We start from the raw sequence: 19,262 nt of genomic DNA, 5'->3' as shown, positions 1-19,262 counted from the left end.
ACAACAGTTTCATTATTTAGATGTACAGTATTACTCTTACGAGCACTCAAATACAATTGCACCACCAACAAAACTGTAGACAGAGGTTAATGATTCCTCTATATAAAAAAATAAAGCAGAGCCACCCTGCAGCACAGTGGTTAAGCACTACCCAAAGGAAGCTGGATTACACATGGTCAACTAGGATTCTAATCTTGGCCCAGGTGCCAAAAAACATGTGTGTGCAGGTCCAAATCCTAATGAGATGAATAAACAAGGGGAAAGGATTGTGACCATGTTCCATTGGGGGGTGGGTTCTCTTTCTCTCTAAGTGCACAAGCCTCTGGCAATAAATAAACAAAACAGTAGTATAATTTAAAGGAAAAAGTAGGAGGTACCAAGTTTCTTGATCTAACAGTTGATCTCTTTCTCACTTTTATCCTTTACCCACCAACCTATTCCAATCTTTTGAAGCTTATATTAACTTTGAAAAGTTTTTTAAAAGAATTATTTTATTTCACTGTCTTTATTATTATTTTTTAATTTGACCACAGAGAGGCAGAGAGACAGGTTGGGGGGTGAGAAAGCAAGCTGCCATGTCCAAGATTCGAACTGCAGGTGGCCATGTGAAAGTCTGGCACTTCACCACTCCACCTGCTGGCCCCAGCTTACATTAACTTTGACTTCTATACAAATCCTGTTAGAGCTGCATTTCTTACTCTGGATATAACCAGAATAAACTACATGTGGTATAGTCTTGAGCTGACATATTTACACAGTAAAATGTGCATGTATTAGAAAATGTTTGTATACTAATACAAACTCTATATGTAAACTAAAATTTCTCATACTTTAGTACTAACTAGACTAATGATGGGGAGAATGGGCAATGAATCCGTGAGGCAGCTAGACAGAAAATAAGGTAGTATTCTTCTCACTATACTAAAAAGCAAAAGGAAAAAAAAAAAAAAGAAAAGGGGGAAAAAAAAGGGAAACATAGAAAAAGAAAAGGAGGAGTGAGGGAGAGAGAAGAAAAGAGAAAAAAGACAAGACAGGATTCATCATTGATGCAAAGGGTGGAATTAGAATGCTTTTGAGGTGATTTTTCCCTGTGAAATTCCCATCAGTATTCCTTTAATCTTTTTTTGTTTGGGTATTTATGTTGGGAGGGGGCAGGTGAGGGCTGAACACACAATGATTTGCCCTGGGCAGAGCACTTCCTAGGCAAGTGTCTCAAAGGAAAGATATTTTAAAATTACATTTTGAAAAACCTGAACAAAAAAGTCTCTATGTTGATAAACACACACATATATATAGATATATATATATATATATATATATATATAAATTACTTAATGTAAGTTTTCTTGTGAAGTTTTGAGAGAGCTATTTGTTTTAATCAGGTTTTTCTTTGATAATAAGCATGTATTGCTATTATCACTACAAAAAATATTCTTAGGGATAACTGTTGTATAGATTCAACTATTACACAGATTCAACTATTTAAAATAGCTCCAATTCCTTATTCTGAAGCAACAAACAACTCAATAATAGTAAGAGAGTCATCCCTTACTACCAACTTTCTACTCCAAATGACAGTTGCATCTGAAGATACTGGGAAGAACCAAATTCTCTGAAAGTATACGTTAAATGTTTAAAATATCACAATATACTTGGGAATGTTTTTTAAATAATTAGACAAAACCATAAATTGAAATAACTAGTACAGTACTTATATGCAATAGCATTTACATACTCACTTTTTTGGGAAAGATTTTGAAAAATAGATTTTATTTATTTATTTTATTTTATTTATTTTAATTTTGACCAGAGAGGGACAGAAAGAGAGAAAGAGAAAGCTACCAGGTCTGGAACTTGAACCATGGTTGACCAAGTGGGAATCCACCACCATTGACTACCACGCCACCTGCCATCCCTGAGAGAGAATTATGCTATAGGGCATGTGCACTCACTGGAGAGACAGGGAGACAGAAAGCAAGAAATCATCCCCCAGGGGGAGTGGTCACGCTGCAATCCCCTCTCCTCCATTCTCCTCTCAGGATTTTGGGCACACACGCACATGCGCCCGGCCTGAGTTTTAAGCCGCCAAGTCTGGGACTTGAACTGCGATTGACCACATGGGAGTACAACAATGTAACCATTACACAATCTGCTGGTCCCTATATACTCAGTTTTAAAAAGGTAACTATCGAGACCAGTAAATGGCATGGTGGTAAAGGCGCTGGACTCTCTCACATGGCCAGCCACGGTTTGAGTCCCAGATCTGGTGGCTTCCTTTCTCACTTCTCCCCTCTCTCTGGTCAAATTAAAGTAAATAAATGAATAAATAAAATTAAATAATCCTTTCCTTTTTAAAAAAAAGTAACTAGTGATAATATTCACTATTCTTTGAAAGTAGTAATAACTCTGTTTAAATAAAACTTATACCTGATGGCAATCACTCTTTTCAACCACTTGACTTAAAACCCTGCTCAATCATGCAAACCATGAAAAAGGGGAATAGGATGGTATTTTAAGTTCTGTGCTAAGTAAGCTTTTTAAAGAAGCATAATATTTAAGAGTAAGGGGACACAGTCCAATGGTTAATGTGCTAAAGCACTAAAGCAAGTACATCAAGTTGCTGACACTGGTCAATTCCGTATGCAGGAAAAGCAAGATGTCAAGATAAATGAACTTATAAATTATTCAGAAGAAATTATTTATATATGAAGTGTCAGCTAGAAAAGATGATCCATGCTATTATACAATGGAACAAAGATCTAAGAAACTGATACATTAATGTTCTCTTCACTAAAGAGGTCAGAGAGACTGAAAAAAACAATGTCAGAGCTACAATATGACAAGAAAATGTGGTAAGGGATGAAAGTGAAGGAAGCACAAAGACAATTATCACAACAAAGCTAATTTAGGGATGCCGGTGATTTGAAGTATACTGGGAAAAAACGTGATAAAAAAAGCAAATGAATTAAGGAGATGTTTGAACAACTGGCAAAAATGTGCATGAAAGCCGAGGAAGACTGTAGTTATGACAAGGAATACAATTACACAGTTCTGAAACAATGGCAAACACTGGCTCTCTACCACGCAGTCTCCCTTTTCTACTTAGTAACAGAACCCAATATTATTTGAAGCAACCAAACTGCATTTCCAGCCCCTTTGTGAGCTAACCTCTGGGAAATAAAACATAAGGAAAAGAGTGGAGTCTGGGAGATAGAAGGGGGCAATTCCTTTTACATTCCCTTCCTTTTTTCCTGCTTACTAGAACAGCATGATAGACAATGAGGTGACTTTGAAAATAAAAGCCACGTATAAGGATGGTGGAGAAGAAACCTAAGTGCTGTGGGGTCTGACAATACCATATAGTACTTCCAAGCCAATCCTGGACTGTCTCTCTCTAGAAACTTCTTTTATATTCAAGCCACTTATTTTTTTACCCTCCTGATAGATTTGGCCAGATCTAATTCTAGCTAAGGAAGCAATGATTTATAAAAAGATACATTTGAGTTTTATGCTGAACAGCAACCATGGAATAAAGATCCATGTGATGTTAAAACTCAGGAAATAATAATGCATTATGTTCATTAAAAAAAAAAGAAGAAGAAGAAAAGAAAAAATGCAAAGAAAATATAATAGCTAACAGGTTCTTTACTTAATGTCTATTAGTGGACTTCAATGTTCTGAGAACCCCCTAGAATCAAAAGAACATCTTCTAATTATGTCCATATGTGTATTTTTGGAGTAAGAGTGTTCAGAACTTTGATTACATTTTTAATGAGTTCCATGACCTCTCTAGAGTGTTGAGGTTCTTTCTTACTGTTCTTCCTGTTACATTTCAAATACGTTTTCTCCTGTTGAATCTTTCAAACAATGGCTATTATAGTAAATAGCTGATATAGAAATTATACTTTTATGTTGAAGATATAATTAAAATTTTCTTTTGTGAATTTTGAACCAACATGTCTCATTTATCTACTGTCTTACCTCCTCGTGGTAATTCTGTGTGAAGATAAGCCAATCCTCTTGTCACAGAATGAGCCAGACGGCAAGAGCTTACCCAATCACTTGTATGGAGACTCAAATATTTGCACAGAGATCCCTATGAAAGGGAAAAAATGCCCCGAAAAAAGTAGAATTAACTTACTTTAACATGAACAGGTAAATTAGCAACCTTATAAAAGAACTGCATAAGTTACAAGTCTACGAAGACCCTGAAAGAGTTAATAAGACATTCTGTACAGAGACTAGGAAAGGAAAGGAGAATTAATTAATTTTATGTTCCCCATATTAAAAATTATAGTTATTTCCTTTTAAATGCTTTTTAGTTTTTTGAAAGAGAGATCTTTGCTATAGGGTGTGTGCACTTCCAGAGAGACAGAGACAAAGGGCGAGAAATCACCCCTCCCCAATGGGGGATGGCCATGCTGCAATCCTTTCTCCTCCATTCTCCTCTCAGGATTGTAGGCATGCATGCACATGAGCCCAGAATGATTTTTTTTTTTTGGGGGGGGAGGTTTTTGTTATAGGGCACGTGCATTCACCAGACAGAGAGAGAGAGAAAGAGAGACAGAAAGCAAGAAATCACCCCCCGGGGGTATGGCCATGCTGCAATCCCTTCTCCTCCATTCTCCTCTCGGGATCTTGGGCACGCACGCACATGCGCCCAGCGTGAGTTTTAAGCCACTGGGTCTGGGACGCGAACCACGGTCGACTACATGGGAGTCCAGCAACATAGCCATTACACTAACTGCTGGTCCCAGCCCAGAATGGGTTTTAAGCTGCTGGGTCTGGGACTCAAACTGTGGCAGACTACGTCAGAGTCCAGTGACATACATAACCATTACGCTATATGCTGGTTCCTTAAATGCATTTTTGAAAATAGAAAAAAAATTAATATAGAAAAAATATAACTTTTACCAGTACAAATACAAATTGTATTGTTATGTTTCATAAGTAGAAAGCAGAAAGAAAATTTTTGTAAATATATTAAGTTGTTGGGAAAGTCATGACGTATTTTTCTATGTCTTTCTATGCAAAAATGCATCATGACTTTCCTGGCAACCTAATATATTAAATCAGTTCTACTCAAACTGCTTATCCACAAGCTATTACTAGTCTCTGATGAGATAAGGGGCCTGCACCAAAATGGATATCAATCAAAGCGTTGCTTCCTTCATCAAGAATGTTAAACCAAAAAAAAAAAAAAGAAAAGAAAAAGAGAAAGAGGGGAGTTGTATGAACAGTATAGTCAATGACGTAGTTGATGTCAGACATCATTCTGTTGTGGTAGACCAATAATAACCACTTTATGAATTAGCAATGTTATGATTACAGGGGTCCCCCTGAAAGTCTGACTGATAGCTAACACGAATGTCAGTTTATTTTTCATGAAGAACTTACATTGGGATAATATTCCATGACAAGTAAATACTCCATGCGTCCATCTGCAGTGACCCTTTCATCTCCAACTATAAAGCGAGCAATATTGTCATGTTCCATCAAAGGCACTCGGTAAATGTTCTTCTCGTTGATAAAATTCTGACGGTTTGCAAAGGAAAACACTTTCACAGCAACTGGACGTTCATCCAAGGAACCTTTATATACTGCTCCATATCGACCCCGACCAATCAGCTGTAAGTTTGTTTTAAAGAAAGCAAAATATTGATTCATATAAAAATTGAGCAATCAAACATAGTAGGTAATAAAGTATAAATCCATATGTTATGCCACAGTTCTCTATTCCTTAGTTTACTCCATTATCAAGAAACTAATAAAGTCTGTATTTGGTATGGCTAAAGAAGCTCCCACCCAACCTATCCCTCCTATAGATAACAACTATAAACTCTAGACAAAATTTAAAAGGAATGGGAGAGGGTAGCTACTCATTTTTATGGCTTTTTATTAGAGTAGGCTGAAATCATCTCTGTTCAGCAAGGCTAAAGCTGCAATGGAAAATCCATAATCTTCCTGACTCTGGAAATCAGAAGACATAATTTGGAGCAACCATAGCTTCTGAAAAATAAGGAGAGAATCCTGGAAAGGAGAAAATCAGAAAGAGGGAACCCAATAAATGCATGGGACAGACTCCAACTAAGATAAAATAATCCAACTGAGATTTGAGTTTTTGCCCCCAAGAGATGAGTTGTAGTATATATTCAAACACGTTAAGAACAAACAAAATTCAGCACACTTAAAATACAACAGAGTCCAGGGTTTCTATAACATTCACAACATCTGGAATACAAAAAAATTTACTTAGTATACAAAGAACTAGCAAAGTATAACCCATTGTCTTCATTTTGGCTTTCTAGGATTTCCCTCACCTTTTACTGAAACATTAGAAATCTGCCAACACTTATTTTGTTATATTTAATTCATTATTTCTAGGTTAAAATTCAATATGCAGACAGCCCGTTAAAAAAGTTTTATTGGGGGACCAGCAGTTAGCGTAATGGCTATGTCCTGGACTCCCATGTAGTTGACTGTGGTTCACGTCCCGGCCCCGGTGGCTTAAAACTCATGCCGGGTGCGTGTGCGTGAGTGCCCAAGATCCCAAGAGGAGAATGGAGGAGAAGGGATTGAGGCGTGGCCATCCCCCCTGTGGAGTGATTTCTCGCTTTCTATCTCTCTCTCTGTCTGTCTGGCAAGGCACGCGTCCTATAGCAAAAACCTCTCCAAAAAAAAAAAAAAAAGTTTTATTGGGATCTGCAGATGGTGTAATGGTTACGTCGCTGGACTACTACATAGTCAACTATAGTTCAGAGTCCTGGGCCCTGTGGCTTAAAATTCATGCCAGGCGCATGTGCGTGCATGCCCAAAATCCTGAGAGGAGACTGGAGGAGAGGGGACTGCGGGAACTGCCCTGGGAATGTAATATAATAGTTAATAAAGATCATCATTGTAAGAAGATCATCTCACTTTATGTCTCTGTCTCTTTGGCGAGAACGCACATGCCATATAGCAAAAGTCTCTCTAAAAAAAAACAAAAAAATGTTTTTATCAATATATGATTAAATTAGCAATGTTTGAGTGTTTTTTTTCCCCTTGATACTAGATAAAATTTCATGTCTAAATTAGTATTTATTTCAATCTAGTAAATTGGGCATTAAATTGTACAATTATTAGTGACTATTTTTGGTGAATTGGCAGTACATTTCTTTTGTCTATTTTTTATGGATTCTTTTTTTTAATCAATTCTTTCCTTGTATGTTGAAATATTTTTTTCAAATTTGCTTTTAACTTTATTGTATTTTTCTCTCAAAACAAAGTTTTCAAAATGTTTCATATAGTCAAACCTATATCTATTAATATTCTCTGGTTTCAGGGTAACAGTTATCAAGTCACCTGTAATAAAGAATGAAAACATTTATCATGGTAAGACTTTCACAGCACAGCTTCTGAGATAGCATCAAATAAACTAAAATCTATGAAACATATAAAGCAATATGTACCTAGAAAAATATGTAACAGATGCACAAACAAGGAGTATTTATTTGGAATCTACTACAGATTCCTTGTTGGCACACTCTTCTCAGAATTTCATTTCCTTATTTCCATACTCTGAATCTGTATTCATAGAACATCCATTTTTAAATATACTTTTTTTTTTGAGAGAGAGAGAGAGAGAGATTGTTTTGCTATAGGGCACATGTACTTGCCAGAAAGATAGGAAGTAAGAAATCACCCCCTTGGGAGGATGGCCACACCACAATTGCTTCTTCTCCATTCTCCTCTAGAGATTTTTGAGCACACACACACACACATGCACCCAGTGTGAGTTTTAAGCCACCGGATCCAGGACTTGAACTGCAGTTGGCCATGGGGAGTCCAGTACCTTAACCACTACACCCTTAAATAACTTTCTTTAATATCCCCTTTTCTATCACTTTATCTCCTTATCTCTTTTACTTTTCTTCATGGCATGTATTAGTTACTTGAAACTATATTATACATTCATTTGTTTACCTGTTTGTGGATGCTCCCTACTAGAATATAACCCCCAAGAGAGATATTTGTATAGTTTACCTACGTTCTCAGTACCTAGAATAAGCTTTGGTACATAATTGAATCTCAATAAATGTGGGTTAAATAAATAAATGGCTTAAGGATTGAAAGAAGTTCCTGTCACAGATATGAGTAGAAAAAATGGTGCATACTCTAAGAACTTACCTCCAAGAGCTTCAGATTATCTAGGTCAAGAGAGGGCTCGGATGTTGCTGCCTCCATCATGTTCATACTGTGAAGACCCTGTTTGCGGTCTCCTATTAGATCAAAAAAAAAAAAAAAAGAAAAGCTAATATGTGGTTTTCTTACAATGATGATCTTTATTAGCTATTATATTACAGTTAAAAAGTAGTGCTGCAGAAGGGTTGGTAGCAATACCTACACCTAGTGTTAATGGGAATAAAACTACTTACTGAACTAGAAATTATCTATAAATGAAGATGAATAATGAATAGCATTAAAAAAAGCTAAATTCTAAAATATGCTTCTATCATGATTTAGTTTAAAAGCTTAAACCCAAAGAAATAGTGCAAAAACTTTAAAGAAGATTATTATTAAAGTTCTTTAAATGAATCGATGAGTATTGATTTCCTCAATAGTTGCCCATCAAAATTAAAGTTTATTAGAACCAACAGGACATCTGATGATATTAGGAAATTACTGCTTTTTTTTCAGATGTGAAATGGTAATATGCTTATGTATTTTTTTTTTTTTTTGAGAGAGAGAAAGGGAGAGAGAGACAGAGAGACAGAAAGTGAGAAATCACCCCCCAGGGAGGACTGCCATGCTGCAATCCCTTCTCCATTCTCCTCTAGGGATCTTGAGCATGCATGCACACGCGCCTGGCCTGACTTTAAGTCGCCGGGTCCAGGACTCAAACCGCGGTCGACTACATGGGAGCCCAGCGACATAGCCATTATGCCACCTGCTGGTCCCTGCTCAGGTATTTTTTAACATCTTTATGCTACAGAAATAATACCATTTGTTAATTATGTCTTTGACAGGTACTCTTTTTTTTTCCCCCTCTTATTTCAAAGAAAGACAGTGGCATGGAAATGGGTAGTAACTGAGGATTTAGACAAAATTATATAACCCATATGGTAACTATTATGGCTGGGCGATAGGTATTTTGTGTAGAATTAAACTTTTCATAAAAACCGGAGAAAAAGTTTTAGACAGGAGGATAGGAACAGAGGAGTTTCTTTGTTTTTCATATATATAATTTTTTTTTGGGGGGGGGGAGAGATTTTCATTATAGGGCGCGTGCGCTCGCCAGACAGAGAGAGACATAGAGAAAGAAAGCGAGAAATCACCCCCCCAGGGGGGATGGTCAGGCCGCAATCTCTTCTCCTCCATTCTTCTCTCGGGATCTTGGGCACGCACGCACAGGCGCCCGACTGAGTTTTAAGCCACTGGGTCCGGGACACGAACCGCGGTCGATTACGTGGGAGTCCAGTGACATAGCCATTACACTAACTGCTGGTTCCCTGTTTTATATTTTTAGAATTTAACATAGAGAAGGGCCAGCAAGTGGCATCGTGGTTAAGGGCACTGGACTCTCACATGGTTGACCACAGTTCAAGACCCAGACCTAGAGGTTTGCTTTCTCACTTTCCCTTTCTCTCTTTCTCTGCCTCTCTCTAGTGAAATAAAATAATAATAATAATAAATAAAGTGGATAATTATTTTTTAAAAGAATTTAACATAGAGATTTAAAAGGCATTATTAAAAGACATGTTTAATAAAGACAGCACAAAAAATGGCTTTTTTTACCTGTCAACATTCTGTATCCAAAGCATAAGGCAACTATCAAAACAGCTAATACAGAGACCGATGCCAAAGCAATGATTATTGTTTCATCTCGGTTAAACGAATGAGGTGGACCTAAAAGAAAAGAAATTTAGAAACACTGTCATCATTTCTATCTTTCTTTTAGTATTTTATTAAATATTACCAGAAAGGCTTTAATTATATATTTAATCAACATGTAATTAAATCAGTAAAGTCTAAGTCCTAGGTTCGTGCCCTGAGACCTTTCAGAATATACCAAACATTCACAGAAGTGCCCACTATCTAGGTTGGCTGAGACTGGAGATAGACTATAGAGTGAAAACCCTGGTGGGAGTACCTGTATCTCTATTTCTCTTTCATGGAATAAATAAATAAATAAACTTTTTAAAAGATCAGTAATGTGGGACCAGCAGGTGATATGGTAGTTAAGGCACTGGACTCCCACCTGGCCAACCACAGTTTGAGCCCTGGACCTGATACTTGAGAATCATGCAAGGTCCATATGTGTGCATGCCAAAATCTAGAGAGAAGGGACTGAGGAGTGGCCATCACCCTCAGGGGCAGGTGACTTCTCATTTTCCCTCTCTTTGTATCTCCCAAGTGAATGCACATGCCTTATGGCAAAAACATTGAAAAAAAGTTTTTGCATTAAAGGAAATAAAAGAAAAAATTAATAATATATCGGTGATAATTTTGATTATATATATGGATAGATGTGTGTAGGAGAGAGAGAAGGAAAGAGAAAGAGAGAGAGAGGTATTTCTGACATGGTCTCATTGTGTAATTCAACTGCCTCTTTTTCAGTCTTTGTCTCACCCTATAGTCAGTTAGAATTCACTATGCAAGGTGTTTGCAATCACACAAGACTACATACTTTATATATAAATTTGTACTTTACTATGTACCCATAGTAGTATTCAGAACAAATAAAAATGATTATAGGACCAGCAGGAGGTGTAGAGGTTAAGGCAGCTGGGTCCCACATGGCTGACTCCACGATTTGAGTCCTGGACCAGGGATCTTGGACCTGGCAGCCTGAAAATCTCTACGGGCAGTGTGTGTGTGGTGTGTGCATCCAAAATCCCAAGAAGAGAATGAAAGAGAAGGGACTGTGGTGTGGCCATCCTCCTGAGGGAATGATTTTTTTTTTTTTTTTAAAGAGAGGGGTGTTTTTTGCTATAGGGTGCATGTGATCAACAGAAAGAGACAGAAAGCAAGAAATCACCTCCTCTCCCGGGGGGGGAAAGGCCACGCTGCAATCCCTTTTCCTCCATTCTCCTCTTGGGATCTTGGGCATAAACACATACACACACATGCCCAACGTGAGTTTAAGCTGCCTGGTCCTGGATTTGAATCACGATCGACTACATGAGTGTCCAGTGACATAACCATTATGTCATCTACTGGTCCCCTGTGAGGATGATTTTTCACTTTCCCTTTCTCCCTCTGGTGAGTGCAACACACCCAATAGCAAAATAAAAATAAATAAATAAATATGATTGCACCAGATTTGTATTATTGCATTTTGGTATGTCTTGTTGCTTTCTGACACTTATCTAATGTATGCTTTTTTTTTTAAAGGTTTTTGCCATAGGGCACATGCACTCAGTGGAGAGAGAGAGAAAGACAGAAAGAGGGAAAGTGAGAGTTCATCCTCCAGGGTGAATGGCCACACCTCAATCGCATCTCTTGGAATTTTGGAGAGGCACACATATGTATTTGGCATGATTTTCAAGCTGCTGAAAATGTCAAAGATTCGAATTGCAGTTGGCCATGTGGGAGTCTAGTGCCTTAAACATTATGCCATTTGCTGACCCTTAATGTATGCTTTTTACCTAGATAGAATTATATTATTCTTGTGTGGTGGTGTGTGATATCTGGTGAGAAATACATACTCTATTGTGCCATGACATATAGTAAGACATCTACCAAGCTCCTAGCTTACAGATCAATTTGCTTAATGACCTAATTATAGGAACAGAACTCAGTTGTTAAGTGAGGAATGCTTGTAGTGAATAGCCTTTTTAGACTGGCTTCTTTCACTTAGCAATGTGCATTTAAGGTTCCTTCATGTCTTCTGTGGGTTAATATTTCATTTCCTTTTATAACTGGAAAGCATTCCATAGTGTATGAAATATACTATACGTTGCTTATCCATTTACCTATCAAAGACATCTTGGTTGCTTCCAAATTTTGGTAATTGTGAAATAAGCTGCTGGGCTGACCCTACAGACTAATGATTACGGAGTCATATCATAAATGGTGGACCATGATTCAGGTTCCATCTGTGGTAGCTTGAAAAACATGTCAGGTGCATGTATGGGCAGTGCCCGTCCCAAATCCCAACAGTATAGAGAAATGGAGGAAATGGGATTGTGCTGTTAACAAGCCCAACCTGGGGGTTAGAAGGTGGTATTTTCTCTCTCTCTTCTCCTCTTCAGAGTGCACACACTCTCCAGCAATAAAACATAAAGTTGCTATAAAAATTCATTAGCAGGTGTAGTGATTAAGGTACTGGACTCCCACATGGACAACTATGGTTCAGGCCCCAGACTCAGTGGCTTAAGGCTCATGGTGTGTCTGTGTGTCCAAAATCCTGAGAGGAGAATGGGGGAGAAGGGACTGCAGTGTTGCCATCCCCTCTGAGGGGCTATTTCTTGCTTTCTGTCTCTCCAGCAAGAACACAAGCTCTATAGCAAAAATCTCTAAAAAAAAAAAAAAAAAAAAAAAACCAAAAACCAAAACAAAAAAAACCCTGTATGTGGATTTTGTGAGACATAAATTTTCAACTAATTCATATAAAGACCTAGGAGCGTAACTGCTGGATCATATGATAAACTTATGTTTGGCCTTTATAAGAAACTATCAAACTGTCTTAGAAAGTGGCTTTATCATTTTTGCATTCTGTATCAGCAATGAATGGGAGTCTGTGTTGTTCCACATACTCGCTTATATTTAGTGCTCTAAGTATCTTGGGTTTTAGCCATTCCACTAGGTTTATATAATACTATCTAATTGTTTTAAGTTATAATACCCTAATGATTTATGACGTTAAACACTTTTTATATGCTGATTTGCTATCTACTTTTTTTTTTTTTTTAGGGTTTTCTGTTGTTGTTCTTGCCAGACAGAGACAGACAGACAGAGAGATAGAAAGCAAGAAATCACCCCTCAGGGGGATGGCCACACTGCAATCCCTTCTCCTCCATTCTCTTCTCAGGATCTTAGGCACACACGCCAGTGTGAGTTTAAGCCACCAGGTCTGGGACTCTAACTGTGATCGACTACATGGGCGTCCAGCAATGCAGCCATTATGCCAACTACTGGTCCCCGGTTTGCTATCTACTTTTGGTGAGGTGTCTACTCGGACTTTTTTTTTTTTTGCTATAGTGTGCACGTGCTTACCAGAGAGGAGAGAGAGACAGAAAGCAAGAAATCATTCCCTAGGGGGATGGCCACAACACAATCCCTTCTCCTCCATTCTCCTCTTGGGTTTTTGGGCATGCACATGCATGCACCTGGCATGAGATTCAAGCTGCTGGGTCCAGGACTCAAACTGCATTTGACGATGTGGGAATCCAGTGGCATGACCATTATACCATCTGTTGGTCTCTATTCAGATTTTTTTAGCCACTTTTAAATTAAGCTGTTTTCTTTTTTTTTTTTTTTAAAGAATTATCTTATTTAACTTTATTCATTTTATTTATTTTAATTTGACAAGAGAGGGACAGAGCCAGAGAGAAAGAGAGAGAGAGAAAGTGAGAAGGCAAGCCGCTAGGTCTAGGATTCGAACCATGGACAGCCATGTGGGAGTCCAGCGCCCTTTACCACCACACTACCTGCTGGCCCAATTAAGTTGTTTTCTTATTGCTTAAATTTTAAGTTTTTGCATATTTTGGATATAAATCCTTTTTTAAATGATTTTTTACGGATTAAAAATTTTTAATTGTTATTTTTATTTTTTAATCTGACCAGAGACAGAGGGGGTCAAGGAGTAAGAAAGCAAGTTGCCAGGTCTGGGAGTCGAACCATGGTCGATCATGAGTCCAGTGCCTCAACTACCTTGCCACCTGCTGGCCCCTATAAATTCTTTATCACATATGTGCTTTGCAAATATTTTCTCCCAATGTGGGCTATCTTTTCATTGTTTCAGTATCAGTGGTAAAACAAGCATCACCCTAACATTTGGTAAGTTCGGAAGTGCTTTGTTTACTACAAAATATTTCATGTTGTAATCAATATGATACAAAATGATACAAAGAAATTTCTTTAAATATTTGCTAGAATTCATTAGTGAAAAAAATCTGATCTTGGTGCTTTCTGTTTGGATGTTTATTAATTATTAAGTTCCTTTAAAAGAGAAATGCCTATTCAGATAATATACTTTCTCCTTGTACATATTTTGGTAGATATAGCTTTCAAGGAAATGGCCCAATATAAGCAAGTTCTCAAGTTTGTAAGCTTGAGTTATTTGTAATATTCCTTTATGATTCTTTAATGTCAATGGGAGCAGTGGTGATAACCCCACTTTCATTTTTTATTATTAGAGGCTTGTTTTTCTCCTTTTGTTGGTAGCCTGAGCTAGAGATTTATCAATTTTATTGATCTTTTTAAGGAACCCGTTTTTGGGTTCATGATTTTTTCTATTAATTTCCTGTTTTAAGCTTCATTGATTTTAGTCTTTCTCTTCTTCTGCTTACTGTGGATCTCTTAAAAATACAATACATTTTCCCTGCTTTCCTAAACTAAATATATTGGAATAAATAGTCACAAGAGCAGGGTCATCATTTTGTTTAGTTTTTGAAAGTTTATTTACTTATTTCTTCCATGAGTTACAGACAGATTCTACCCATTCATTATACTTTTTTTAAAAAAAGAATTATTTAATTCTATTTAGTATTATTTACTTTAAAAATTTTGCTATAGGATACGTGCACATATCAGAGAGAGAGAAAGTGAGAAAGCAAGTTGCTGGGTCTGGGACTCAAACTGCAGTTGGCCATCTTTGAGTCCAACACCTCAGCCACCTTGCCATCTGCTAGTCCCCATTCACTATACGTTTTGAATTTAGTTATCTTACATGCAAGTACATGTTTTGAATGTGGTCTCTTTTGTGGTATTGCTATAAGTTTATCATTAAAAATACAGGGGACCAGCAGTTAGCATAATGGCTATGTCACTGAACTCCCATGTAGCTGACCGTAGTTCGAGTCCCAGACCCAGTAGCTTAAACTCACGCTAGGTGCATGTGCGTGCATGCCCAAGATCCTGAGAGGAGAATGGAGGAGAAGGGATTGCGGTGTGGCCATTCCCCCTGGGGGGGGGGTGATTCTCGCTTTCTATCTCTCCGTCTCTCTTTCTGGAGAGCACACGCCCTCTATAGCAAAAACCTCTTCCCCCCACCCCCCAAAAAATTAAACTACAACAAAAATGAAGTTGGTTATACTATTACACATGACTTTTTAGATCCTTCTTATTCCAAGTTTGGTCTGAATCTTCTATTTTTTTTCTGTTGTGTAGACATAGTCTTGCTGTGTTGGTTGGGCCAGCCTCAAATTCCTGATCTTCCTGCCTCAAACTCCCAAGTACCTAGGACTACAAGCACCACCACTTCTAGATTTTTTGTTTGTTTGTTTGTGTGTGTTGTAGGTTTTGGGGGGTGAGGTGGGGGTGGGGATGGCCACGCCACAGTCCCTCCTTCTGAATTCTCTTCTTGGGATTTGGAGCATGCGCATGCACATGCCCCTCATGATTTTCAGGGTACTGGGTAGGGGACTTGAACCACAGTCAGCCATGAGTGGGTCTAGCCAGTACCTTAACCATCACACCACCTGTTGGCCCCATGCCCAGCTCTTTTAAAACTAAGCATTCTTTGTTTTTCTTCTCAAATTTAAAAGAGAAAATGTAACATAACTTTTATATCAAATATTAATAAACTCAAAATGTGGAATATGAATTATTAATTCATATAATGGGAGGATGAAAGAGTGTTTTTTTTTAAGAGTGTTATCATCCATTTTTAAACCTGTTAAAAACCATACTAATGGTTAAACATTTCAAGTTAATAATTTTCCAGGACATGTCACATGGTCTAAAAATATGAGATTCCTGAAAAACTGCCAGGAAAAATATTTCAATGTGTGGATTCACATGTGTGTAATAAAAGAGGCCTTTTACTAGAAGACTCCTAATTATTTTTCTGAATTTCTTTTAAAATTTTTATTTCATACGCACACACACATACACACATACACACACACAAACACACATACGCTACACCCTAATTGTCTTGTTCCCCTAGCTCTAATAAACCCTTTTTTCCCCCTCCCTATTAGTTTTCCCTGTTAAACAACAAGCTGAACGTAAACACTGCTATGTATGCCTGTGCGCAATGCCTGGGCTTGTACAAGCAAGCACTTCCTGAATGCAGAACAGACAGGGAACCGCTGTCTGCCTCATTGGAGCCTGGGATGTTTCTGTTTACAAATCCTGGAGCCAGGCCTGGGCAACTAATGGAGGCGTGCTGTCTGCTTCCTTGCTACACTCAGCCTTTGTCTGGGTCTGTGTCAAAGAAAGAACAACATTGTTACATGTGCAGCAAGCAGCAAAGGGAAGCTTAAATGTAACAGGCTAGCAGTTATACTAGCTCCTTAATCTTTGTTACTCCCCTGTAGAAAGGCAAATTAGGGATTAGTTGTTTTTTCCTTCTTTCTTTTATTTCAGGCAATGTACTTTTCATAAAAGCCTGATAAAAATATTTAAAGTCAAAACAATGTGAGCAGAATTAACTTCTTAGGGAAAAAAAAAATCCAGAATGTTAAAACATAATTTCTGTACTGATACACTGTTCAGCTCAACATTTTGAACAAATATTTTTATAAGCAATAAACAATTCTAATTTAACATGTTTAAAAGACAACTATATGAAAGTAAATAATAATAATAGATTTATGCTTAATGTCCTAAAAATAGTGATTTGTTTTTAAAACAAGTATTTAATACAAAATACTTGAAGTGTTTAAATTTAACTTGTCTTGTTAATCATTCCGAATAGATCTAGCTTGTAAGAAAAATAAATAAATAAAAATAGCCCATCAGGTGCTAATTGGATCAGGCATTTTATGGCTAAATTATAAAAGGAACCATGGAAAACTAAGTGAGAGAGAGAAAAACAGTATGAATAAAGTCATAAAAAGATAAGAAAAGAATCAGGAAAAAATATCAGATGCCTAACCTTGTTAACTTTTTAAAAAATTACTATTTTAACTCTGTTTATTTATGTATTTAGTTAGTTTAATTTAACCAGAGACAGACAGTGTGAGAGAGAAAGAGAAAGCAAGCCACCAGGTCTGGGACTTGAACCATGGTGGATCATGTGGGAGCCCAACGCCCCTAACCACCATGCCACCTTCCAGTCCCAAACTTAACCTTAACTTACAGCTTCAAGAGTATTTATAATTTAAATGTTAGAATATATGTAAAATAGCTGTTTTATCATTAGAGGACACAGAATTTCAGAATTTTGTTTCTTTTATTAAAGAATGAATTAAAATCATTACACTTGATTGAAATTAAGAAGCATAAAAAGTTGCATTTAGGTAAATAGGTTTAAGATTTTTGTAAAACCAAGAAAATAAAAGATAAGAATTGTAGACTAGGCTACATTAAAAAAAAAAAATCCATTGAAAAAATCCAAAGAAAACAGGGGCCAGCAGGTAGCTTGGTGGTTAAGGGTGCTGGACTCCCACATGGCTGACTGCAGTTCAACTCCTGAACCTGGTGGCTTGCTTTCTCACTTTCTTTTTCTCTTACTCTCCCCTTCCTTCTCTCACTCTATCCCTCTCTGGCTAAATTAAAATAAATAAATAAATAAATAAAGTTAAATTAAAACATGAATCTTTAAAAAAAAGTATACAAAAAACATTAAATATGCTCTCAAAATATTTTTGGTAAAATTCCATTACGCCTTAACTGCCTCAATTTTCAGATTTTAATTTTTAGATGTGAGAAAACAAAGTTATTACTCCATACTACTTTTGAAAATAATTACTTAGTAACTAATTAATGAAAGTCTATTTATGCTTGGGGGCTGGCAAGTGGCAATAGTGGTTAAGGGCGCTGGACTCCTACATGGCTGACCACGGTTTGGGTCCCAGACCTGGCGGCTTGCTTTCTCACTTTCCCTTTCTCTCTCTCTCTCTCTGTCCCTCTCTGGTCAAATTTAAATAAATAAATTAATAGACAAATAAAGTAGAATAACATTTTTTTAAAAAGTCTATTTATGCCTAAGTTAACTCTAAGAAAACAGAAATCTAATCACTTTAATAATCGATTATTTAAAACAAATTAAAATTCACAAAACTCAATATAGAATCAAAGCAAAGAATCTGTCACTCACAGATCTGTAGCTGGGACCAGAAGACAGTGTAGTGGGTAAGGCACTAGATTCCCACATGGTCAACCATAGTTTGAGTCCAGGACCCAGCAGTTTGAAAATCACACTGGGCATTTACGTGTGCATGCACAAAATCCTGAGAGGAGAATGGAGGACACGGGAATGTGGCATGGTCATCTGGGGGGGTGGTGGTGGTGATTTCTCACTTTCCCTTTTTTCTGGCAAGCACACTCATCCCAAGGCAGAAAACAAATAAAAAAAGGAAGCTATATACCTTCCAATAATTTACTTGATGGACAACAAAACAGGAATTAGAATGTGAAGATAATCCCCTCCCCTAATCCATTTTATGTTCTTTTAATTGCAATAGTAAATTTCTCACTCTTACAAGGAAAGCAGATATATGTCTGGAGAAACATGACTAGGTTTTCTTCTGTTAAATTTCTGTTGGTCTGCTTCCTAGTTTTTTCCCTAACTCTAGCCTTCCTGTTTTGCATGACTGCTTCCTTTTCTTCTTAAACCTTTTTAAACTTACAAAATATAACTCACATATACAAGTGTTTATAATATATTCAGTTTAATGAATTATGATGAAGTAAACATTCATATGACTACCACCTAGGTCAAGAAACAAAATATCCAGGATCCAAAAAACATCTTAGCTGCTCCTTCTGGTCCTAACCACCTTTCTCTGTTCCAGAAGCAGCCACTATCTTCACTTTGTCATGATCATTACCTTGTTTCTCTTAACAGTAAATGGAATTTATTTGCCTTGGTTTTATTCAACAATATGTTTTGAAGATATAATCATACTGTTTTGTGTGGCTGAAATTCATTCAGAGTTGCTGTCTTATGTAACAAAGTTACTTTCCTTACAATGAGTTTGCATGTTTATTATAATGCAATTAAAAAAACACACTGCCTGTAATCCCTATTGCATTTCACAAAAGCATATATATTTTTTTGTCTGTTATATTTAATACTTTAAAAAGTATCCAGTTTTGTGGAGCCAGCAGGTGGCATGATGGCTAGGGGCACTGGATTCCCATATGGCTGACTGCTGTTCGTGTCCTGG

At 37.1% G+C, this 19,262-nt stretch overlaps 1 protein-coding gene across 1 annotated transcript in view; it reads right to left on the bottom strand.

Moving 5' to 3' along the window:
* Positions 1 to 19,262, bottom strand: part of BMPR2 (bone morphogenetic protein receptor type 2) — a 197,093-nt gene that overhangs the window by 28,971 nt on the left and 148,860 nt on the right. The window contains exons 4-7 of the mRNA XM_006153051.3: positions 9,775 to 9,885; positions 8,167 to 8,258; positions 5,398 to 5,628; positions 3,982 to 4,096 (exon numbers count right to left, since the gene is read on the bottom strand). Coding sequence (XP_006153113.1) covers positions 3,982 to 4,096; positions 5,398 to 5,628; positions 8,167 to 8,258; positions 9,775 to 9,885 — 549 coding nt within the window. The remainder of the gene's footprint in view (positions 1 to 3,981; positions 4,097 to 5,397; positions 5,629 to 8,166; positions 8,259 to 9,774; positions 9,886 to 19,262) is intronic.

This window comes from Tupaia chinensis, unplaced genomic scaffold, assembly GCF_000334495.1.
Source record: "Tupaia chinensis unplaced genomic scaffold, TupChi_1.0 Scaffold000361_2, whole genome shotgun sequence".
Taxonomy (NCBI): domain Eukaryota; kingdom Metazoa; phylum Chordata; class Mammalia; order Scandentia; family Tupaiidae; genus Tupaia; species Tupaia belangeri.
The sequence above is the reverse complement of the archived record's forward strand: the minus strand, read 5'-3'. Positions and strand labels throughout refer to the sequence as shown.